Source organism: Furipterus horrens, unplaced genomic scaffold (genome assembly GCF_987537825.1).
Source record: "Furipterus horrens unplaced genomic scaffold, mFurHor1.1.pri manual_scaffold_2, whole genome shotgun sequence".
In the NCBI taxonomy this organism is placed as follows: Eukaryota; Metazoa; Chordata; class Mammalia; order Chiroptera; family Furipteridae; genus Furipterus; species Furipterus horrens.
Genome location: NW_028327172.1, coordinates 32,063,375 through 32,087,011, shown reverse-complemented (window position 1 = coordinate 32,087,011; position 23,637 = coordinate 32,063,375). Strand labels below are relative to the sequence as shown.

The 23,637-nt window shown below is 39.0% G+C and overlaps 1 protein-coding gene across 2 annotated transcripts; it reads right to left on the bottom strand.

Annotated features, from left to right (window-relative positions):
* Positions 1–819: 819 nt before the first annotated feature.
* SPTY2D1 (SPT2 chromatin protein domain containing 1) lies at positions 820–20,107 on the bottom strand. 2 transcript variants are annotated; one of them, XM_090263291.1, is made up of 6 exons: positions 19,849–20,107; positions 8,938–9,052; positions 6,675–8,171; positions 4,973–5,141; positions 3,449–3,526; positions 820–2,490 (listed from the first exon to the last, which is right to left on the bottom strand). In XM_090263291.1, exons 1-6 carry the CDS (start codon positions 19,906–19,908, stop codon positions 2,397–2,399), a joined length of 2,013 nt encoding a protein of 670 aa, XP_090119417.1. In that variant the 5' UTR covers positions 19,909–20,107; the 3' UTR covers positions 820–2,396. The 2 variants fall into 2 exon arrangements, with proteins under 2 accessions (XP_090119417.1, XP_090119421.1); XM_090263295.1 differs by lacking the exon at positions 19,849–20,107 and adding an exon at positions 15,314–15,432.
* Between the last annotated feature and the right edge of the window lie 3,530 nt (positions 20,108–23,637).

Below are 23,637 nucleotides of genomic sequence, written 5' to 3'. Positions count from 1 at the left end.
AATGACATTACTACATTCATGAATTAACATTACCCAATAAAAGGCACATCTTGAAATATTGAATTAAGAAAATCTGAAAATTGAAACAGTAAAGGTTACATTAAAAATCACACACTTAATTTGTAAACCTTGATAAAATAACAGCCTATTCCAGTTTCTTGAAAGGTTTGTGAGATTTTTGTAAGAGTGATCAGGAATTGCAGAACAAAATGGAAGACAGGATTTGGAAACAAGGCCAAGATTAATTTATAAGACTCAATTTTTTAAAAAATGAGCTACAGAAGTACATTTTTATTAATGTTGATGTTGAATAATAGTAAAATCAGCATCTTTATTATAGAAGAAACGCACTCAGGAGTGATAGATGCATGGACACAACCTGACTCTTCTAAGTTCTGGAACGTGTATCTAGCACAGCGGTGCCTTTCTGTACAAATGGCTGCTCAATATCACTGAGTAAAGTGCTAGTTAATTTAAGCCACCTAAAATCTTTCAGCTGTAACAAGCACTTGATTGTAATTGCCAATATCAAAGACTCTGAATATTGAAAAAAAAAAAATCCAAGAAAAAACGAAGTGGGAAAGAAAAGTACATAAATGACAGCAAAGGAAATAATGTTCCCAACCTGTTTTATTACATGGAACGTCACACTACCCTTAAATCAATTTCATTGAAGGTATCTGAGATGCGTGAGGCAGTTAATAGGATTTTCTGCCACCACTGTAACAGTCTATGTGGAACATTAGAAAGGGTGTTATTCCTAGTGATGAAGACACCTTTCATTGGATTCAACTTCAAAATTACATCCTTGCACTTTGAAAGTCAATTCAAAATGTGTCAGAGCTTTAAGGGACTGGTTCACATAGCCAACCCATGACGGACAGAAAGCTGATGATGGTCACCTATAACAGCCAAACTTGAAGAATAAAGAAAGCTTGATGGATAAAAAGGAATACACCAAAACAAGTTTTGGACCTACTGAAGAGTAAGGATTCTTGGTAGAACAACCTTTCCTGCTTAATCCCCACCGTTCAATGGCTTAAAGTAGCCACAATGTTCTATAAGCTTATGTCTCACTGTTCCCAACCCTCCACATTTAGAATCAAGGACAAATGCTCTCCATCATCATCATCTCATTTTCTGTTGCTGACTTTCCTTGAGACTTGGCTTCTCTCTAGCTAGACTCAAAGCCAGCCTGATTGGAATTGCTGGGATTTGAGGCTTAAGAGATAGCAAGTCTATAGATAGGACTTGAAGAAAGATGAGAATGAAGGAAGTTCCACAGCCCAGTATAAAACGAGTAATAGGGAACATCCTTTTCTACCTGGGGGGAAAAATTTCTTCACAGTGCATAGTTTGAAATAAAAGTGCAATATGGGCAAAAAGAGAAGGTGGTGCTCTTCATACACATGAATTTAGTTTTTGGTTTTGCCATTAATTGCTAAGGAATTTTAAGGTAAAAATGCAAAGTCATTAACATCACGGGATATAAGGGCACCTTGGATTCCAAAGTATCTTTACAGTGGGGGATGGGGATGGGGAGGAGGGAAGCTTCACATGTCACTTGCGTATTTTTTTAAACTATTACTCTTCCAACTCTAATGTTTGAATAAAATATTATTTTCTTCAATATAAAAATGAATTTTTAGATAAAAATCAGCAGTGACATTGTCTATTTTATAATAAATCTGCAAAGAAAACTTGAAAAGATATTCTTATACTAAATGGCATAACTTGTATTTTAACTTGAAAATTCTGTTAATTGCCTAATCACCTAAATTAGTGAATAAGAATGCTCAGCATCCAATCCATGAATACAGAATACAATATAATTTATTCTACTTTTTACTTCAGAGTCACAAAGATGAAATCCATGTGATAATTATAAAGCCTACTCTACACTTCCAAGTTCTCAATCCAAACATATAGATTAGGACAGGTCACTTTATTGCTGGCAACGTTCATGGAAGGGCCAGGTTCCTCATTAAAAGAAAATAAGTTTGGGAGCCGGCCATTGCTCTACTCACGCATCAGCATAATTATGGAAGTCAAGAAGCAATCTTTTTTTTCCTTTTTAAAATAGCAAAGGAACAACAGAAGATTGGCTGACTGTTGAGTGGCCCCACATTAGAGTGCATAGCTCATCAGGATCAAGCCTGGCACCTGTGAACAGTTAACTTCATAAGAGCACTCATTGGGCAGGATGTCATCTGCATTACAGATTTCACCCTGGAAAGTATTTGAAAATACTTTATGCTCAAAATATACAGTATGCCTTCCTTCTCCTTAGGACCCAAGTATAAATCTAAAATGATAAAGGGGCTTCTTCAGTCTGAAGGCAGGACTTCCTTGCAGCAGTGTCTCCAGAATTTCACAAAAATAAATAAAAGCAGCAGCTAACACCTTTTCAGCTTCTTGCCCTTTCGGTGTTTCAGTTCTTCTTCCTCACGTTTCATTTCCTCTAAGTCCTCTTGCATACCTAGTCGTAAACTGTCAAAAAAGAAAAAATAAAAAATAAAAGAAAGGTATCTGTTAATACACATGAAATTACTACTTTCTTTAAAATATGAGAATGGCATTTCAACTGAGAGCTCAGATGGAATGTATCAGGCACTCAAAAGCCTCAAGACTTTATTTACCACTGAAAACAGATGAGCAGAAATATATTTGCCAGGAGCCACTGCCATTGACTCAAATTATAGTGAAAAAAAAGACCTCACGTGCAACCTCAACACAAAGTACCTTAATAGTCCCATTAAAGTAATAGAATAGAAATTATCTCAACAGCTTTTAAAAATAAAGAACAAGAAACATTTATACAAAAATAACATTCTATGCTTGTGCCTTCCCAACACTTTAGTTTGATACTTAGCTACAGAAGAGGGAGGACAGAGGGAGAAAAAGATTTGATCTGGGTTGAAACTAAGGCAAAGTATTTCACCAACTTACAAATTATTTCACTTGTTACCCCTACCTAAGAAACTATCATTAGGTTGCTATCAGGTAGCCAAACAGGAATCAGAGGGAATTTAATATCCCTCATCGGGTCCCTGAGGCCAGCAGTGGCCCAGGACAGCAAGACTGAGATGTGTCTGATGTGGGAAGGGAATTGGGATGGAGAACAAAAAACAGGAAGGTCCTACAACAGGGCCAGGAAGCCTCTAGCAGTTCTTGTGTGCCTACGTGGATGAGGCACTGCACGAGGCAACTTGTCCACATTATCTTAATTCTCACAATATCTCAGTAAAAACAGCATAGTCTCATTTTAGGAATAAGGAAACAAGATTTAGAAAGGCTAAGGAATTTGTCTAAAGCCCCACAGCAAACAAGCAGGACTGGAATTCAGAACTGTGTGGCCCAAAGCCCCTGCCCCCAAAGGTGCAACTGAAACAGCAAACAGAAAAGTTTTAAGACATGACGACACGAATGTGGTAAGTTCTGTGCCTACCTCCTCGCTTCTTCCTTCTGTTGCTCTTTCCAACTACTCTCCATGTAACGTAAGGCATAATCACTTTCATCTTTGTATCTGGGAAGAGGAGATCACAATGGTTTAAAAAAAGAATAAAAATCCAATTTTCTAAAAGAACTAAACCCTGCTGTTTTTAAAATTGACATCTTTATAACTAAGTCGAACACACTGAGGATTACTCCTTGCTTGGCAGACAGTAGGGGGCAGAGGGTGAATAGGGTGGATTTCTGAAGACAAATTAAATGAACCCTTATTACCCCCAGATTCCTGAATCTAATGCTGATGACGGCATTAATCCAACAATGCTTACTCTCAGCTCACTTCTACTTATGTTCATATTAAAATCCTAAAAGCACGATATATGTGAAAATTGTTTTGTATAAGGTTTATTGGAACTTCACGACCATCACAAGGGAGAAAAGGACTTAGAACACAGGCTGAAGCACTTAGGTTAATGGCGTGGCCAAGAACATACAGCTTTAATGACTCTATATAAGTTAGATTTTTATTTTTTTAAAAGTTACTGGTTTTGACATTTAGAAAGATATATTTTATTTATTTATTTTAGAAAGGGAAAGAGGGAGAAGGAGAGGGAGAGAAACATCAATGTCGGAGAAACATTGATTGGTGCATCTTGCATGCCAGCAACCTTTGAGTTTGTAGGAGGATGCCCAACCCACCTGGCCATACCAGTCAGGGCTAGATTAGATTTTTAGATCTGATTTTTAATTCAGTTCTTTCTTCTACTAAATGTGTTTAAAAAAAAAGAAAGAAAGAAAAAAGAAAAAAAAAAAGACCTTTAGGATTTCTCTTTTCCATGGCTTTGAAGGAAGTAGCAATTGTTGATGGATAGGCACTATGATAAAGCCTCTTTGTTCTACATAAATACTACCTCATTTAATCCTTCCAACTGTCATTTTATATAAAATAATTTACTCAAGTACCTAGCTGCAAGTGGTGGAACTTGCATTTAAACTCTGATCTTTCTTTTACATGCTTCTCAAACTTTAATGTGCATATCACCTGGGAATCTTATAAAGCTGAATTTGAATTCAGTAGATCTGAAGTGAGGCTGAGAGCCTGCATTACTAACAAGCTCTCAGATGTTAATGTTGCAAAGTTAACACTTAAGTTGCAAAGTTTTTTACACCAAAGAAAAGCAGTTGTCAGATCAGACCAGCTTTCAACATAGCTCTGTGGATGGTTTTTTTATTTCAAAGCCAATCTATTCTACTATACCAGGCTGCTTCACTCACATTAAATACACATCTTCTAAAGACAAGTGTTTGAAAAGGAATAATTTTTGGCTCTCATGCAAGGAACTACACAGATAATTCTGAGTTGTGTAATTCTTAGATATTAAATTCCAAAGAAGTAAATCTAAATCATGCAAAGGTTCCTAATTAAGAATTGTATTCAACGCCTCTACTATTAATGTTTATTTTGCCTCTTAGCATGAGTTATTCAAAATAAAAAGTATATCAAAATCTTCTTTAGCCTTACTTTTTTCGGTCATAGCCAAAGATTTCTCGAATGTGCTTGGATATTTCTTCCTGAGATTCTCCTTCATCTTCGATAAAATCTTCCATTTCAGAGTCATATTCTTCATCATCCTCCTCTTCATAGCCTCGCTGCCTTTTAAAACCACTAGGGAAGGAAAGCCTTTGAGGACCTAAGAAAAGAAAAGCCATTATTTATAAGTGCATTAAAACTTAAAATAGCAACCCCCACCCCAAAAAAATTCCTTAAAATAGTCCCAACAAAGTTCTATGTAAACTGAGATTTTGATGGTATTCTCAAAAAGCCGGAGCCAGCAAGCTAGTGCATGGCACAGATTCACTCCTACACTATCCCTGCTGTTTCATGATTTCCACAACGATGAGAATTCCTGTATATCCCAGGACTTACTTACAAGTATCTGTGAGATTTTTTTTGCTTACTAAAATTCTTCTGGATTTAAGACTGGGAACTTAAAAAAAAAAAAAATTACAAATAGCTATAGGATCACTAACTTTTAATTTTGCAAAGAAAAGACACCAAAGGTAACAACTTACCATCTATTATCACTATAATTTTATTAAATTTTTTAAAAGTCCAATAAAGTAGGAGAGATTCTCAGAATTATGGATCATTGTTAAACTGAGTAAAGGCTGACTTTAGGAACAAGTCACTATATTATCCTTATTTTTGTCATTTTTACTAAAGACTGATTAAAATTTTTGCAAAGGATTAACAATAGACCAGCATCAGGGAACAACCACTTTGTATATATTCCTTTTGTTCTTCTAAAAATTCTTATATACATGGTTTGTCTCATTAGCTCAGAGCGTCTTTCTCAACTTCAACATTACTGGCACTTCGGGCCAAGTATCTTTGTTATGAGGAGGCAGTCCTGGGCATTGTAGGATAATAGCAGCATCCCTGCCTTCTATCTAGTAATGCCAGTAGCATCCCCTGTCCCCAGCTGTGTCAATCAAAAAATGTATTCAGGTATTGCCAAATGTTCACTGGGGATTAAAATAATCCTAGGTTGAGAACCAATGTTCTAGCTAAATTAGGAAGTTCAAAGCATGGATGAAAATCTTTTTTTTCTTTTTATATTCTCCATGGTGCCTAACAAGTGCTTTAACAAACGCTTATTACCACAAAGAAACTATGACCTAGCAGCTAGTAGGTGCCACCTTGGGACAGTAGATTCCTAAAGGTCTAGTAACTAGAGCCTTAATGTTGCTCACTATAAGGAGCAGAAACACAAGGGCAGTCTTAAACAGTTCCTGGCACATACTGGGTACTTAACAAATATTTGATGACTAAGTAATGTACCAAAAGGCTTCAAGCTTACAAATACATTCCAATACATGAAGACTGGTCTCTATAGTCTCATGAAGAGGTGAATCCATTCATTGAACCATATAAGGCATATACACTCACTTTGTCTTACAAATCACACAGCTGTGTTTATTAAACTTGGAGATATTACAGGGATAAACACAGAGGGCCCTAGATAAGTGTCTTTCTAAAGATTTGTCCAAGCCATGATCACTAAAGGAATTCTCAGGCACCAGACAAAACATCAGGATTCTATCAACATAAGAATACATTAAAGGGCACATACATTACAGTGTCACTGGTATATTAAAAAAAAAGTATGCTTTCCAATTTCCTAGTGACAAATAGATACTGTTAGGGCGAGCGGCAAATTTACCTTGGGCAGATCTGTAGCCAGATAAGGAAGGCTTCATTCCATTCATCTGTCCATTGCTGGACCGGCTAATGATATTCTTGGAAGAAATTGTTTCTGAGACAACAGTGCACTTAGGCTTCAAGGAGGGTGCTGAGCTACTAACTATTCGCCCAGGTCCCAAGCTGTTCACTGGTCTTCCAGGGCCTGAACTACCAGCAGTCCGCCCAGCTTGAACTGAGCCACTTACTGAATGCCCAGGCCCACTGACCGCCCTCCTGGTGGGCACTGAGCCACTCACTGGTCGTTGAAGGTCATGTGGACTATTCACAGGCCGCCCAGGGCCACCAGAGCTGCCCACTGATCTCCCAGAAGCACCTGGGCCACTGATGGGTCGTCCAGGGCCACTTTTACCACAGACTGTCCGTCCAGAAAGATTCAAGTCACTGGCTGGCCTCTTGGTCCCAATGACTGATCGCTCAGGTCCTGAGCTGGAGCTGCCATTCTGGCGCCTCGGAACGGGGCCAGAACTAACTGTAGGCCGAGCAGTCCCTATGCTGGGCCGCCCAGGGGCTGAGCTGGAGCTGCTGCTTGGCTGCTTAACACCTGGACTCTTGGCCTTGTTATGTGGGGTGACCATAGGCCCAGGCCTGGAATGGCTAGGATGGGGAGGAGATTTTTTGGCTTTGTGCTCAGTAGCAGATTTCCAAGTCCCTTTAGCATAAGTCTTTGGGACACCTGGTGAATAGGTGCTTGAGTGGATCTTTGCAGCCCCATTGAAAACAGGTCTGTCATGGTCCTCACGAAGCAAGGGTTGGGAGCAATTGCCAGATCCTACTTTGGTCCTCTCTCTTGGCATGGATTTGGATGAAGACAAACCCAAGGGTTTCTCATTAGCAGTGCTGGGTCTCAATTTTTTCTCAGCAGGAAGGGGAGTACCCTTGGAAGAAGGACGCTTGTCCCCAGAAACTTTGCTAAGTTTTGTGCCCACACTTTCTTTCTGAGATGGTGCCTTTTTGGCTGGAGGTAGTCTTGCATCTGCCTCAGGTTTGTTTTTCCTATGCTTTCGTTCCAGAAATTCTCGCTCCCTAAGTTCTTGTGCAGTCATAGGCCGCTCTTCTGTTTTCTTCACTACCTTAATTTCTACTGGTTCATATTGTTTTTTCTCAGCCAACTTCAGTAGATCAGTGAAGTTCATGAGTGGTGGGGTGCTTTTAAGGGGGACCTTTGGTTTGCTTCCAACTTTGGGAGGTTCTTGCTCTTCCTCATACTCCTGTTCTGATGCTGCTTGATTGTATTCTAAGAATTCATCCTCTTCTTCCATCTCATACTCTTGATCTGTTCCCTGACTAGTGTGGCTTTCCATTGCCTGTCTCTTCTTTGACTTTTCCTCAAAAGGAATCCCATTGTAACCATGGAAATTATCCTTGGTCCTCTTGGCCATAGCTCTTGCTTTCTTGTCATGTTTTAGCTCAATTCGCTTTTTCACTAGTTCTTCTTTTCTCCTTTTCTCCTCTAAGGCTAAAGGGAACAAAAAAGAATATATTTAAAGATCTGAATATAACAGCATGTTCATCTGAAATCAGCAGGTGGCCAAAACATAAGCAACATTTAGTTTGAAACTATAGTCTGAAGACATCTAGGAATCAAATGAGGAAGTCATCTAAACAAGTATCAATTGAGTCATCTTAACATAATGAGTGGGTCACACATGGGTTTTTCTATATGACTAAGCAAGTGAGAAACTTGGCTTTTAGCTTTAAATATAGAATATAGTTTATACTAAATAAATATACCAAGTTAAGGGAACATTAGTACCCTTAGCCCTTGTTACAATGACTCAACAAAAACTTAAAGCTGTTGAATTGGTTTCCTTGTCATCTTCATGAAGTAAAATTACTTACTTCTTGGGGTTACTGGTTTTCAAAAATTGCCTTTACTTCAATCTTTTAGAAGCACTTTTAATAATTTTACAATTAAAATACAAAATAGGCTAGAAGCAGATTCAGAACCAAGGCCAAAGAATGGAGTTCTTATTGGGGTTACTATGGCCAATTAGAAGATATGGTCACTATTCGCAAAAAGCTTTTATTTAAGAGGAAATAAAAGATAACATCCATGCAAATGATCAACATAACATATATAATGCTATAAATACAGTCGACTCATACACATACACAACAAATCCATTAGCCTGTTACGTTATTACAAACATCCACTGGGTAAATACAAGCTAGTTGGGAAGGTGGAGGACTTTAAAATGAGAGTTGGGCTATAAATAATGTACCTTTTCGCCTGAGTTCCTCTTCTTTTCTTCTCAGAAAAGCTTGTACAGCTGTTGATTGGACACCCTTAACCTTGGGGTCTTTTTTGGGAGGACCCACTGCCAAACTATACCTTTTCTAAAAAATAAACAAAAAACAAAAAAACTGTTGTAAAAGTTATAAACAATTCAACTTTTAAAACTATATTGTCTATTAGTGAATGGCACTGTGCCAGGCAATAGAAAGGTTTAAATGCTGACTGAAAAACCTATTCTGAATAATTAAAAGGATCATATAACACACATTAAAGTTTGGCCATAAAATTCAGGCTAAATATGATTATCATTTTTATGTATAGAGTTTCTCTGTAACACCCCAAATAATGCATAAATAAAAAATTCAGAAAAATACTATTTTCAAGGTTTTTTTTCCCCCTAAAAAGGTACCTGGACTGGAGGCTAAAAATAAATAAATAAAAATAAGTAAAGTACATTCACCACTTAGAAGAGACTGTTTCAAAATTCTGATTTAAAAATCAGCCTTCGCCCTGACTTGTGTGGCTCAGCGGGCTGGGTGTTGTCCTGCAAACCGAAAGGTCATGGCACATGCCTGGTTTGCAGGCCAGGTTGGTGGCATGTGAGAGGCAACCAGTTGATGTTTCTCTCCTTCTCTTTCTCCCTCCCTTCCCCTCTCACAATAAACGAACAAACAAACAAATAAAAGCTTTTTTAAAAAGCAGCCTTCTTCAGAATTAAGCATTTCAAAGTCCAATGTTTGAAACAAGCAGTAAAAACTACTACTCACAACTATGTTCTCTCCTGAGTACCCTACTCCAGTTGATTTTCTAGTAGGGACTCATGGCTACATAGGTTATTTACTTACAACATGAAACACTGAGATTTTACTCTGACCACCCAAAAAGTACTAACATTATCCTGGCACAGATAGTATTTCTCTGGGCTTCACTTTTTATGTAACCACATTGGGAAATGACTAACACTAGAATATTGTTCATTTGAACTATGAAAAGAAAAACATATCCATTTTGTAAGTACAGTATTTTTCACTCCGTAAGAGGCACTTTCTTTCCCCAAAAGTGGGGAGAGAGTGTCTGTGCGTCTTATGGAGTAAATATTGCATCACAGACCATGATGTGTATTACCTGACCTGTCAGCGGTGGCAACAGCTGTTAGAAGAGGAAGCGGTGGGCCCACGTGAAACCCCTGGGGACGCTTAAATGTCCCACTTTACTGCTGAACCTCAGGGCGTCGAGTCAGTATGAAGATAGCGAAGAAAGTGCTATCAGTGATTGTGAGCAACTGAACTTCATAAATTCTGACACTAGCAATGATGAGTTCTTGGGGTTCCCAGAAAACTAGAATAGTACTTGAACCTTCAAGTCTCTCCTCATTTGTTAATGACAGTGATGATAGTTCTTAATACCGCGGTTGACTGCTGTTCACTTTACATGGTTGAAATATTATTGTTATATTTTATTAAATATTTTAGTACACCATTTGGCTCAGAATATTTTTTTCCTTGTTTTCCTCCTCTAAACCTAGGAGCATCTTATGGTCAGGTACATCTTATAGTGAGAAAAATACAGTAACTATCATTAAAGAAGTATGATAAACGGAGCTAATAGCTCAGAATGAGATGATTCATGTCCAGGACCATCCCACATTAAATATATGGGCTAGGAAATAATATTTTTAAAGTGCCCTCCCTCTTTTGTCTTATTAGGCAGATGACATTCTTATCCATGTAACCTACTGCTGTGCTAGGTAAAAAAGAAACAGTAACCTGAGAAAAAAATTCAGTTACTTAGGAATCAAAAAGTGATTACCAAAATGGATATAAAATTCTTAAAAGGAAAGTCAAAGAATCCACACTTACCATACAGCTGCCAAAGACAAGGTATCTTGAAACAGGCTGGAAGTTCCAGCTCAGTCAGTCTACCAACGAAGCAACTAGCCAAGGAAGTAGTCCCTAACCAACCTGAAAATCCTGCATGATAACAATGCTGAGAACTGACACATCCCTGACAGAAAGAAATCCCAAAGGAGCATCCAGAGATCTTTACCAGTCCTCTTGGCTGAGTCATAATGAGATCCTCAAAAAAAAAAAAAAAAAAAATAATAATAATCATACCTTCATAAACTTGGTTGTAGACCCTTCCCATCGTGGATTGAGGCCCAATACTTAAAGGAGAAAGGAGCAGTAAAGGAAGACTGAGGAGACGGAGCATGCTGCTTATCTAACTAAGTTTATAAAATTGCCTTGGTTTCCAAGAACCTCAAACATAGAAAAGAAGGTCATACATTCATAATGGCAAGGCCACCGTGAGTATGAATCAAGTTGCATAAAGCATATACAGATTCATAAACAGAGGTGCACACACTCATTCCACCCGAAGGAGAGGAAGGGTAGATTTTCCTTGCTGAGACTTAAGACGTTCCTGTCCCTGCCATAGATTCACCTGCCAAATCAAAGCTTATATACAGTGTTTCCCACAGAAAAATGCCAATATACAATTAGCATTAATTACTTAAAATAAAATTGTGTTGTTATCTACATATTAAGTAATAAGCACTTCCTAATTTGATTTCAGGACAGACACCTTTCTTCCTAACCTGGGGCTGTAAGGGACAGGTAATGGGATTATGACTAGTACAAAAGCTAGTCCTTGCTGAATACAGGCCCCCAACGGGAAAACAATGTCAAGGGGCACAACTTAACACAAGATTTACTAAGCTTCAGTCATTCGCATGCTACTTTCATGATTTTTCTCCTTTTAGTATTCCACCTGTATTATTATTAATTTTAAGAAAATCCGTAGACCTACAGGCGTGGCTCAGTTGGTTGGGCATTGCCCTGCAAAGTGAAGGGTTGCCGATTGGATTCCAGGTTAGGGCATGTGCCTGGGTTGCGAGTTCATCCGGTCTGTCACATGTAAGAGGCAACCAATCGATGTTTGTCTCTCACATCAATGTTTCTCTCCTTCTCCTTCTCCCTCCCTTCCCCTCTCTAAAAATAAAATCTTAAAAAAAGAAAAGGAAAGCTCGTAGACCTAACACCACGACTTACTATTACAGCTTTACCTCAAGTAGTAATATCTATGAAATGACTAGTTTAGAAGGCTAGTTATATTTTTCCAAATCATATCAAAATATGTAACTATTAAAAAAAACAACTACTGTATTGGCAAAATATTGGTGCATCACCTAAAATCATGGTAGAGCCAGAGCTACATGCCCTGGACTTTAGGAAACACAAACTGGGAACACAAATACAGGAAAGTAAGAGCACAAGAAAGACACAAGGTGGGGGTGTTCAGGAACTCAGATTCACTCAGAAAAAAATTCCCGCCCTGGTTAGAGCGCCCATGGTCCTGATACGCCAAGGTTGCAGGTTCGATCCCCAGTCAGGGCACATACAACAATCAACCAATGAATGCATAAATAAATGGAACAACAATTATGCTTCTCTCCCTCCTCCTTTCGCTTTCCTCTCTAAAATCAATAAATTTAAAAAATTCCAAAAGCTAGCATAAAACTGACCACCACAGCTATATATTGTTTTTTCCTTTTAAAGTTTTTATTTGAGAAAAAAAATAACCCACACTTTTTATAAGTTAATAGAAAGGTCAACACTGACTACAGAATAAAATTACATTCCTGTTTAAATTTACATACATAATTGCCATTTTAAAAGTTCTAGGATGTTGTTTTTACTCCAGAAGAGTTAAAATGAAACCCCTGTTGAAACATTTAATGGTTACAGAAACTAATTATTTCTTTAGTTAAGAGAAATAATTATAATTTCTCAGTTCAAGGATGATAAGAACCAGCTTACAGAGCATTCTCCAAAAGTTCTTCGCTTTTGAAGATGTCTATTTTCATACTTAATGATACAGTCAAGTAAAAATTATTGCAGGTTTTCAAAATAAAAAAATATATATATTTTTTGTATAATCATTTATTTATGGCCTATACATTTTACATTATGATAATTATCACTATGTAAGGCTACAATAGGTATATGATTTCATTTATATGAAATGTCTAGAACTGGCAAACTCAGAGAGACATACAATATATTTGTGGCTGCCAGCGCTAATTGGACAGGGGAATGGGTGGAAAATGACTGCTAAAAGGTCCAAGGGATTATTTTTGAGGATGATGAAAATATTCTGGAACCAGATATTGGTGATGGTTGCAAGAACTGCGAATATACTAAAAACCATGGGTGGGTTTTATGGTATGTGAATTACGATGAGGGACCCCCTCAAAAAACCGGAATTATCTTCTGGAGGGTGGGCCCCTTGTAGCACAGGCTTCCCTACTGGGTGAGTGTTCTAGGAACCCATCTGTATTAGTGGTCCAAACAGCGTTGTTGTGAGAGGCTGCATTCAGCTTCAGGGAATTTTTTTTTGAAGACTCTTCAATGCGTTTGCCCATTTCATGATGCGTGATTTACAAACGCACCTGCCCACACCACCCTAAGTGTTCAGCAGTTTTTGAACAAAAACAGCATGACCCCCATGCCCCACCCTCCCTATTCATCTGATCCCGCCCCCAAGCAATATTTTTTGTTTCCTTGGATGAAAAAAGTCCTCAAAGGGAAAAGTTTTGCCAATGTGGAAGAGGTCGAACAAAAAATGGCAGAAGCATCAAAAGGCATCAAAACCAACAAGTTCAAGAACTGTTCTGAGCAGTGGAAAAAACGTCTCGATAGGTGTATTACATCAAATGGAGAGTACTTTGAAACTGAAGTTTAAAGATGTAAGAATACACACACAATTTTTTAATAAATAAATTCTGGGATTTTTGGGTCCCCCCTTGTACATCTCAATAAAAATGCTGCAAAAAGCCTCAAGCCTGGATTACATTATATTCTATTTATAAAGCAGAAGACTCTTTGGCACTTTCCCCTGCATCAGATGGTCACATTTAGCTCTAGCAGCAGCACATCAAGATGCACCCACCAATTCTGAATCTGATTCAAGGCACCAGGCTGCTTCATTGTTTCAGCTTCATGAAAAGCAGCTGGACAAGAATTTCTTTGATTTTATTATACTGTAAACCAACTCAGTCATTCTGCTGAACTCCAGTGAATGATCCACACCAGTGAAGCTTATGCCACTTAAACACAGTATCAGAGATTTTGTCAAGATTTGTAATTCTAAAGCCAACAGACCTCGAAGACATTAAGTAACTTTAAAACACGAGTTCCTTGCGCTGAGACTATACTGTCAGTCATATTAAGAAAAGTGAGGCGGGGGGTTGGGGGAGAAGGGCATAGGAGGAATAAATGGTGATGGATAGATTTGACTTGCGGTGGTGAACACACAATATAGTATACAGTTGATGTGCTATAGAGCTGTGCACCTGAAACCTGTATAATTTTGTTAACCAGTGTCACCCCAATAAATTCAATAAAAAAGAAAATTAGGAGCCTCCAGTCTGGAAATATGTGTTCACCAAATACGTTATGTTGGAATCAATAGTCAATCCCTTCTTGAAAGCTGTTCTTTACTCAGGAAATAACATATTGTTGTCATTGTAGAAAATATAAATTTCTTGATGGTTTTACATACATTAGAGAGCTATTTACTGGTTAGAATTAGGGGTTAGAAATATTCAGAGAATATATTCTTAACTTTAATAACCACACAATTTCTAAAATCTCAAACCATCATAGTCAGAAAATGAATGCAGGCCTGGAAAACCAATAGTTTGCATCACACTTGCTTAGCTGGGTAGCTAAGAAGGTGAAAATAAAACAACCAGAAAGTCTGCTATTCAGGAGTGCTATTGTATTAAGTGTAAAACTTATTATTACCGTGTTCATAATATATCTGATAATAAAATGTAATATCAGATAGGTACTTCAGAGCCTTCAATTCAACTTCTATATTAGAAATGCCCCAGGTAGGACAACCATGTATTTCCAGCTTGTAGCAGAGTCCTGAATTAGAATCTAGGTCTGGTGCAGTCCAAAAGTGTTCCCACTGTAACATGCCTCACTTCTAATTTAATTCCAACACTTAACATCTCTAGCTCTAACCTCAATCTTTTCTAAGTAATTTTTTTTTTTTAATTTTAAAGATTTTATTAATTTATTTTTAGAGACAGGGGACGGAAGGGGAAGACAGGGAAAAAGAAAGGGAGAAACATGGATTGGTTGTCTCTTGTACACCCCCAACCTGGGACCTGGCATGCAACTCAGGCATGTACCCTGACTGGGAATAGAACCTGTGACTGTTCTGTTTGGAGAACCACGCCCAACTCACTAAGCCACACCAGACAGGGCTCTAACCTGAATCTTAAATGCCATTCCCTAATTTCCATCTGTCTCTTGAACAATACCATTATGTCAAACAGATCCACCACTCACCTTTCTCTTCTCATTGTCCTTCATCCTCAGGCTCTTTCTGTTAACCATGCAGGCACTCTTCCTAAAAGGCCAAAAATTTCTCTACCAGTTTCAAATACTGTTTAAATACCTCTCCCATCAGACTTTAGTGTACACAGAGAAGTGCCACAAATAAAACCAACAGGGTTACTGCTTAAGACTATATTAGCCTGGAGTGGGGGATAGAGCTGGACGGGTTCAGTGGTTCAGGCTGTACGGATGACAACCTTCCTTACCACCCTGTATCTAACACATTCTCCTCATCCAACACAGGCTCCTGATTAACAGCAGGAACTCTGGGAGCCAGTCTGCCTGAATTAGATTCTCTGCTCTGCCCTGTCACTTATTAGCTGTGTGACTCTGGGCAAGCTTCTTCATCTTTTCGGGCCTCAGGTTTCCTTATCTTTAAAACAACTTTCCTTATAGAGTTATTATAGTGATTAAATTAATTAATATGTATATGAAGTGCTTAGATCAGTGCCTCGCACAGAATAAGCACTATAAATATGAATGCTATTGCCATCATTATTTAGAAAAAGATTATATAGGTAATGATGAGGAAGAGAAATAACAAGGCCTGCTAGGGCAGTAGTTCCTAAAAGACCCTTTCCCTAAAAAACTGGCTGAGAAGTACCGCTTTGTGCTGGAAATCCAAAGCTGCACCAGGCACTGGATAAGTCATTGTCAGGTCCAAGAGTGGAGAGCAATCCAGTTATAACTGATTATATTGGGTTGGTCAAAAAGTCTGTTTGGTTTTTTCCATAAAATAAAGACATACTTTTCATTTTCACCAATAACTTTACTGATTTGGATATTCTGAGTATGCCGGCTATCTCCTGCTATTGGCTTCCAGTGGGTAGAGGCCAGGGGTGCTGCTAAACATCTTCCAATGCATAAGACAGCCCCACAGCAAAGAATTATTTGGCCAAAATATCAACAGTACCAAGAAACTTCGCAAACCACTTTTGACATGTTCGATCAGTCACAGCACCTTCTCCATACACTGCACAAACCATTTTTTTGCATTTGTTGCGTTTTTACCTTTCTTGAAATAAAGCATAATATACCAAGAATTTTGCATATCTTCTTCCCTCTTCAATATTAAAATGGTTGCACAAAAACTCACCAATGCTGATTTATTTTAAATGCACACTGATATGAGAGCAGTCAAAATACAAACTAACAAAATTGTTTCGAATGAAGTTAAAGACAACTAAGCACGACTAGAGCCATCCTATGGAAAAAAACAAACAAGCTTGATGGCCAACCCAATAGATCAAGAATTACAAAGTCACTGCCTGTACAAACTTTTTGTTGGCCCATACTGCTATTTAAAAGAAAACAGAACTATTGTAATAAACGGTAGGTTTCTCTGGAATACATGGGCTTTTGGGACCTATCATTTTATATCCAGACTACTTCAAAAATTTACAATATCTGGTCCCTGAAGACATCTGTAACTACCATCCCAGCTCAAGTTCCTAGGCTCCATTTTCAGTTCCTATATTTTTATTCTTAAGGGGCCATAGCCCCCCCATATCTTGATAATATCTGGTACCACATAAAGGCTTCCCTTTTACTTTTGGTTTGAGGGTCACATCAGAACTATGGTATCTTGTTTGAGAACATTTTTATAGTCTCAATGTGATAAAGACCATGTAACTTGTCTCATGCACTACAAGTCATTAATTATAGCTCCTTGAAACCTAGAAGAATCCATATTCTAAGTTATTCTATCAAAACAAGATAACTGCTTTGTTTTTTGCTAGAGGAAGGCAGGGAGGAAAATCCTAAGTGCAAGGTTACAAAAAATGTCTTTTCTCCTTTAAATATAAACAGAGTTAATGACAATGACTGGTTTCATCACCTTGATCAGCTGTTATTCTGTACTGTTTTCCACTGGGAAATAGAGCATGCCTAATATTTCTAGGCATGATGCAATCCTTTCTATGATTTAACTAGAACATTATAAAAATAACTAATTCTTTTAAAAAGAAACAACAGGAAAAAAGAAAGATGTCCCATGAGGGAAATGTTCATTGCTTCTCAAGCCAGATACAATAAACACCTCTTAAAAATAAAGCCCTGCAAAGAATTCAAAGTGGCTGTACAGGTATTTTAGATATTAGTCTTCCTTGGATTTTGCTCTAATCAATGCTAGTGGTAACTTTCTGTAGCACAGGTCTCACATAGGAACCATGAAAACTGAATCTGAACATCAGGTCTGACAGGATTCAAATGGAAGGTGGGGAAGAAGAAGGCTAAAAAGGAAAAATGAACTATGCACTAGAGAGGGATGGTGCTATTGCTGCCAATTACTGCAAAGACTGTAATTCTCAGAATACCAATTAATCAGTAAAGTTTATGTCAAGCAGGGTGTATGTGGCTTGAAATGTTGTTTCTTTATTTAGATAGGGGTTTACAAGGATACTTTTTTAATAAGAATCTCTCTTACCCTGCACCATATGTTACAATATTTAAAAAAGGAAATGGGGCTTGGGAGACACTTCTGTTGTATCAATTAGGCTTTATTTCTTTTTAAAAAACATGAATATGGCAAAATATTAATATGTTAAATATGAGGTGTGGGCATATAGGTATGTGTTAACATTCTATATGTTTACAAGTGTCCAAAAAATTTTATATATATTATTTTGTAAGAATGTGTCTCTTTCTCCAGTCGACTTAAAAGGAAAAAGAATCCTGCAGAAAGAAAGCACTTTTCATGGGCCTTATTATTTATACATTGTTGCACTGATGGTGTGCTCTAAAAGGCTGGACTTTGAGCTGATCAAGAATACAACTTAGAATAATTAGATGAATCAAGCTGAAGATGATGGGTTAAACTGAATTAAAGTCTTGCTCTATTCCTCAACAGTTTCTTTTGTGACATATTTTCATGTGATGTAAAAAGATAAGGATCATAATGCTGCTAACGAAATGAACTTCTATACTTTTTGAGGGGTGGGGCAGAGAAAAGCATGCTTTCGTAATACATATGCCTGTATTCATCTATTAAAAGTAAAAATGACCTCACCAATTTACCTGTTTTCTTTTCTGCTTCCAGTCTTTGACAGATCAATAGATCGATCAATGGATAAAATATATATTCTGAAATATACACATATTTTGAAATCTGCTTCTGCTCTAGTAATATCAGCTTTCCTCCCAGCAGCTATTGGTTTTTAGAATAAGAAATTACTAACTCTTTAATTCTTCCATAGAATATTTTTGGGCATCAAAGCTAGTATTATCATCTATTTTTGACCTTCACTGAGATTGAGGAATATGGACCTTATTCAAAGGTCCAGTATTACCAGGTTCATTATTGACTTGTCTCAGAAATTTACAGATGCAGAAAATAATTGTTGCTCAGGGTTTCAAAGGTTTAAGCCCAGAACTTCAACCTGAATAGTATGACTCATGGCTTAAGAGAATGGTTATTCAGAGTACTTGGGATGGAGATGGCAAGACAGATTATAAACTGATAGATATCAGTTTTATTTACCAGTTATTTTACTATCTTCAGATCAATGTTTTCAAAAGGATAAAAGAATGAGCCAGCATCAGAAGACAATTTTGTAATGCATAAAATTCTAAGAAATGCAGACCACAGTGAGAGCGCAATAAATTCCAGCCGAATTGGCTAACAGAAAGCTGTACATGTTCTACATCTCACTGCTCAAACCACAGGTATCACAAGGCAATTTATCGGTTTACAGCTGTCCTGTGGGTACCATCTGAGAATCCAGAAATGATTCGTTTATGCAAAATAGCTACAACCCCGCAAACCAAGTACTTTCCACCATTTCCGTGTTTCGATTTTAAAAGTATTAAACCACCTCTGCGATTATTAGAGAATTGGCAAACATTACTTGAGCAAATGGAACCTAGGTTTCAAACAAAGACAAATCTGGAAGGCCACAAGTAAATGGAACCTAAAACTAGCTCACCCACGCTGTTAGCCAAGGATTTCGTGGAATCCGCTCAATTTCTCTTCCCAACACAAAAGATGATCCTTGGGAGATGATAATTTAACCGCCCTGTTTGTTAAATGGGTGGAGCCACAAATCAGGAGAACTTGTTCGGGAAATCACTAAAGGTTTGACCCGAAAATCGCCGGGATATCAGCCAAAAAGATATCAGGCCAAGTCTTTAAAACGCCTGATCTCCCAACATACATCCTTCTTCCCAACCTTTGGGTAGAACTTTATACCGAAGCCAGAAACTACTGGCGCTAGATTCCACTGTGTGCCAGGCACGACTCCACGCATCAGCTCTCGCTCAACTCTAAAACACCCAAACCGCAAACTGAACTAGCAAAACCCACTCGCTATAAGGTTCCAGCCTCGTCGCCAGCCCATCTTCACTCTAAGTTCCCAGAAGTACATGCCCAAGAAAAGTAAATAAAGGTGTTCAGATCTTTCCTCTTTCGGAGCTGAGAGGCGGATGCCTGGAAGTTCCACCCGACCGATACACATTCCAAACTTGAAGATTAGGATCCAGCGGCTACTTACCGGTATGTTGTTGACTCCTTGTGCTTTAGAAGCTATCATGAGAATTTCCCTGAAATCCATGTTGACCGAATCGGATAGGCTGGGCCAGGCACTCGGAGCGGAGCGAGAAAATCGCCCTTCCCAGGTGGCCAGCTGCAGCCAAGTAAAGTGGCTGGCCAGCCCCTTTCCCACCCCTCCTCAACACGACCACTTCCGGCGCCTTCCAATGCCGCCTGCCCACCCCCTTTCCTCAAGCAGCCTACATCCTTTCAGGTCTGTCACTTTACTCGCGAGCTCCAGGCGTAACTTCCGCTTTTAGGCATAAGACACGTAGAAACGTGATACGTGGCGGTGACGTCGAAAGGGGCGGGGCTAAGCCTTTCACCAACCAAGGAGACAAGACCTAGCAAACTGCGGAGTGTGGCTAGAACAGAGTGCCTTTTCCCTAGCGGCCGTGACGCGTAGCCTTACAATCTTGGTGCCCCTAGCGAGCTGGGGGTAGGAAAAGCGAGGGGGTGGCGGTTACCTACCAGGCCTGGGTTCGTTTGGTGTCACGGGTGGTTGCTCAGGTCTGAAGCGGCGACGCCCCAACAGCAGAACCTGTGACAGGTCTCGAGCAGGGGGATTTCAGTTACTGGTTTCTAGGCGCTCCTGAAGCTGCGCAGGCGCAAACGACACCGACTTGTCCTGTCTTGGATACACATTATTCATCACGTCCTGGCACATGGTGTGTGCTCACGTCCTACACAGATGCACACGTCCCAGGTTTAGAGACACCCGCTTACTCCTTTTGCCCCATTTAAATAATAAACTTAATAAACCACGTAGGGTCGTGTTTTGCTCAGTGGATGAAGGAATTCCTCACAGACCAAACGTGGACATAGTTGGCACACTGATAAAACATACATGTATGTCCCATATTCATATTCTTTGGGAGTCCAGTCATCGTTTCCTTTTAAGAGTTATCTGGGATCTATAAGGTTATCTCAACCCAGTAAAATACACTCATTAGGCGAATTGGTGAATGGAAGTGGGAACAGGCCGGAATTTATTGTAAACAAAGTAGGGATCTTTTTGAAGCCAGAGAAGCCAGTGTTCGTGCTGCCTGTCATCTACCAGACCCCATACGCTGGGACAGGGATTGAATCTTTATGGGCGCTTAATTCAGGTGGTTGGCGATCTGAGAAGACAGTGGGTTTGTACCCTGACAGACTGTCTTCAATTCCATTATAAAGAGACCCTTTTTATAAGGGGAAGAAAAGTGTAGGTAAAGAGTTTAGAATTCAGGGAAAAAGGTTAATCAGATAAAAGCTGCAGCATTCTTTCATCTATGTCAAGGGCTGTGGTTTTTGTGTCCCAGGCAGTGGTTGTCTCACCCTGGAGTACAGTGGCTCAGATACCATCTTGATTGCTTGCAGTCCTCCTGAGACACAAAGGTGGAACTGCTTATGGCTCCCAGAATCAAGGTGGGTCATAGCTCCAGTTCCTGAAACAATAGCTTATTAGCTGTTACCTGAAACTAAAATTTTCCAACATTTGAGTGCCCCATCATTTTCAATGTGATGGAAATACTCCGCAACTGCGTTGCAGTAATGGTTGTGCTATAAATCTACTAAAAATCATTGTACACTTTAAACAGGTGAGTTTTACAGCAAATTATATCAAAATAAAACTGTTAAAAAACATTAGACAAAGCTTCTTGGTCTTATTCTTCCAACTGAAGTTTAATGCTGAGTTGTAGCCCTCACTACATTTCTACATTTAAGGCTGCCAAAACAACAGACTAACGTTCAGCTGGTTCAATGACAGAACTGGAATTCTCAACTTTCCTATTCCCTCTGGGAACCCAGCACAGCATACAGGCCACCTATGCCTTTCATATACATATACCTATTTTAGATAGTTAACACTTGCAGGAGACCAACTCTACAAATGTTTCACCCTTGCAATTGTGAGTGATATGGAGGCTTCGGTGCAATGTATTGAAAAAACTAGCAGACCTCAAGTTCTTCATCGGTAAAAAATTAAAACTAAGATTTTTGTGTTTCCTTCAAGTGGTTTGCTATCCAATGGGTAGTGTTATCCTCCAATGGTTTCCTCTTGTTCTTAGGATAAAGACCAAAATCTTAGTCCTAACAATGGCCTATAAGGACTGCTGTGATTTTCTCTGGCCCATTTCTTTAGCATCATCACCTTGACTCTTACATGTGCCAAGCTCTCTTCCACTGCAGGGCCTTTCCATATACTCCCCTCTACCTGGTATGCTTCCTCTAATCTTTGCTGGGTCAGCTCCAACTCATCTTTCAGAATTTCATAAGTCTTTCATGGGTGGTTATCCAGGTTTAAGCTTGAGCTCTATCGGTTCCTAGGTATTGTATAATTAGGCAAGTGCTCAATCTCTCCCTGCACCTCAGTTTGATATATAAGATTAAAATAGCAATGATAGAGTTGATATAAAATAATGCATGTAAGGACCATAGATTAGTACCTAACTGTTAGGGGCTGAGTTGTGTGACCTTAAAATTCATATCTTGAAGTCTTAACCCCTCCAGAGTGTGACCATAGGGTCTTTAAAAAGATAATTAAGTTAAAATGATGTCATTAGAACCCTGGCTGCTGTGGATCAGTGGATTGAGCGTCAGCCTGCGAGCCAAGTGTCGCCGGTTCGATTCCCAGAGCACATTACTAGGTTGCTCGTCAGGTCCCCTGTAGGCGAAAGTCACAAGCCCTCTGCCCAGGTGTCCTGTGACCTCAGCTTGCAAGAACTTGCAAGCGAGTCTTGCCAACACCAGCGGCTGCACTCGGCTCCTGGTGGCTAAGTCACAGAATCCAGGGAACAAAGGGGACTGAAGACCTAAGCCTCCTTTCCCACAGTGATAACATCGGATGTGGTGCAGACCCTTGGACCCTTACCCACACACAATTCTTGGGGGTCAGTTTACAAGTCTCTAAGAACAAAGAAGCTTGAAAATTAGTGTCTTCTCTCCCCTAGCGACTATATCGGATGTGGAACAGACCCTTGGACCTTTGTGATTTACCGCTTTGCTCTGTAGCTCTATAGGTTAATGTTTATCCCTCTTAGTGGGATCACATAAGCCTTTTAGTTCTGTAGCTCTATAGGTTAATGTTTATCCCTTTTAATGGGAAGGATGTTTGTTACCATGTAAGCCTTTTTAGTTTCTATTTAGTTTTACTTTAAAAAAAAAATCTTTTCTGCAACCCATTAAAAGGAATGGTCGGGCTGTGAACAATCGCTGATTGCCAGAGAGAGTTACAGCCCTCCGTTCATTGCTGGCCACTCATCCTGCTTGCTGGAATTATCTCTGCATCTCTTTCCACAAACTTCACGCAACAGTCCCCAGTTGGGGGCGCGAGTGAGAGGCAACCACACAGTGATGTTTCTCTACCTCTCTTTCTCCTTTCCCCTCTCTCTAAAAATAAAATAAATAAATAAATAAATAAACAAACAAACAAAATGATGTCATTCGAGTGGGTCCTAATCCAATTAGGACATATAGACATAGGTGAGTACAGAGGGAAGACCATGTGAAGACAAAGAAAGAAAATGGCTACCTACAAACCAAGGAGAAATGCCTCAGAAGAAACCAATCCTACCAACACCTTGATTTCATACTTCTAGTCTCCCCCTGTGAGAAAAATAATTTCTGTTATTAATCCACCCAGTCTGTGGTGCTTTGTTATGGCAGCCCTAGCAATCTAATATACTGGCATATGGTGAATACTCAATAAATATCAGGTATTATTTCGTAAGGAATCTCTCTCTGAACTACCTCAGGACTGCTTTTATAA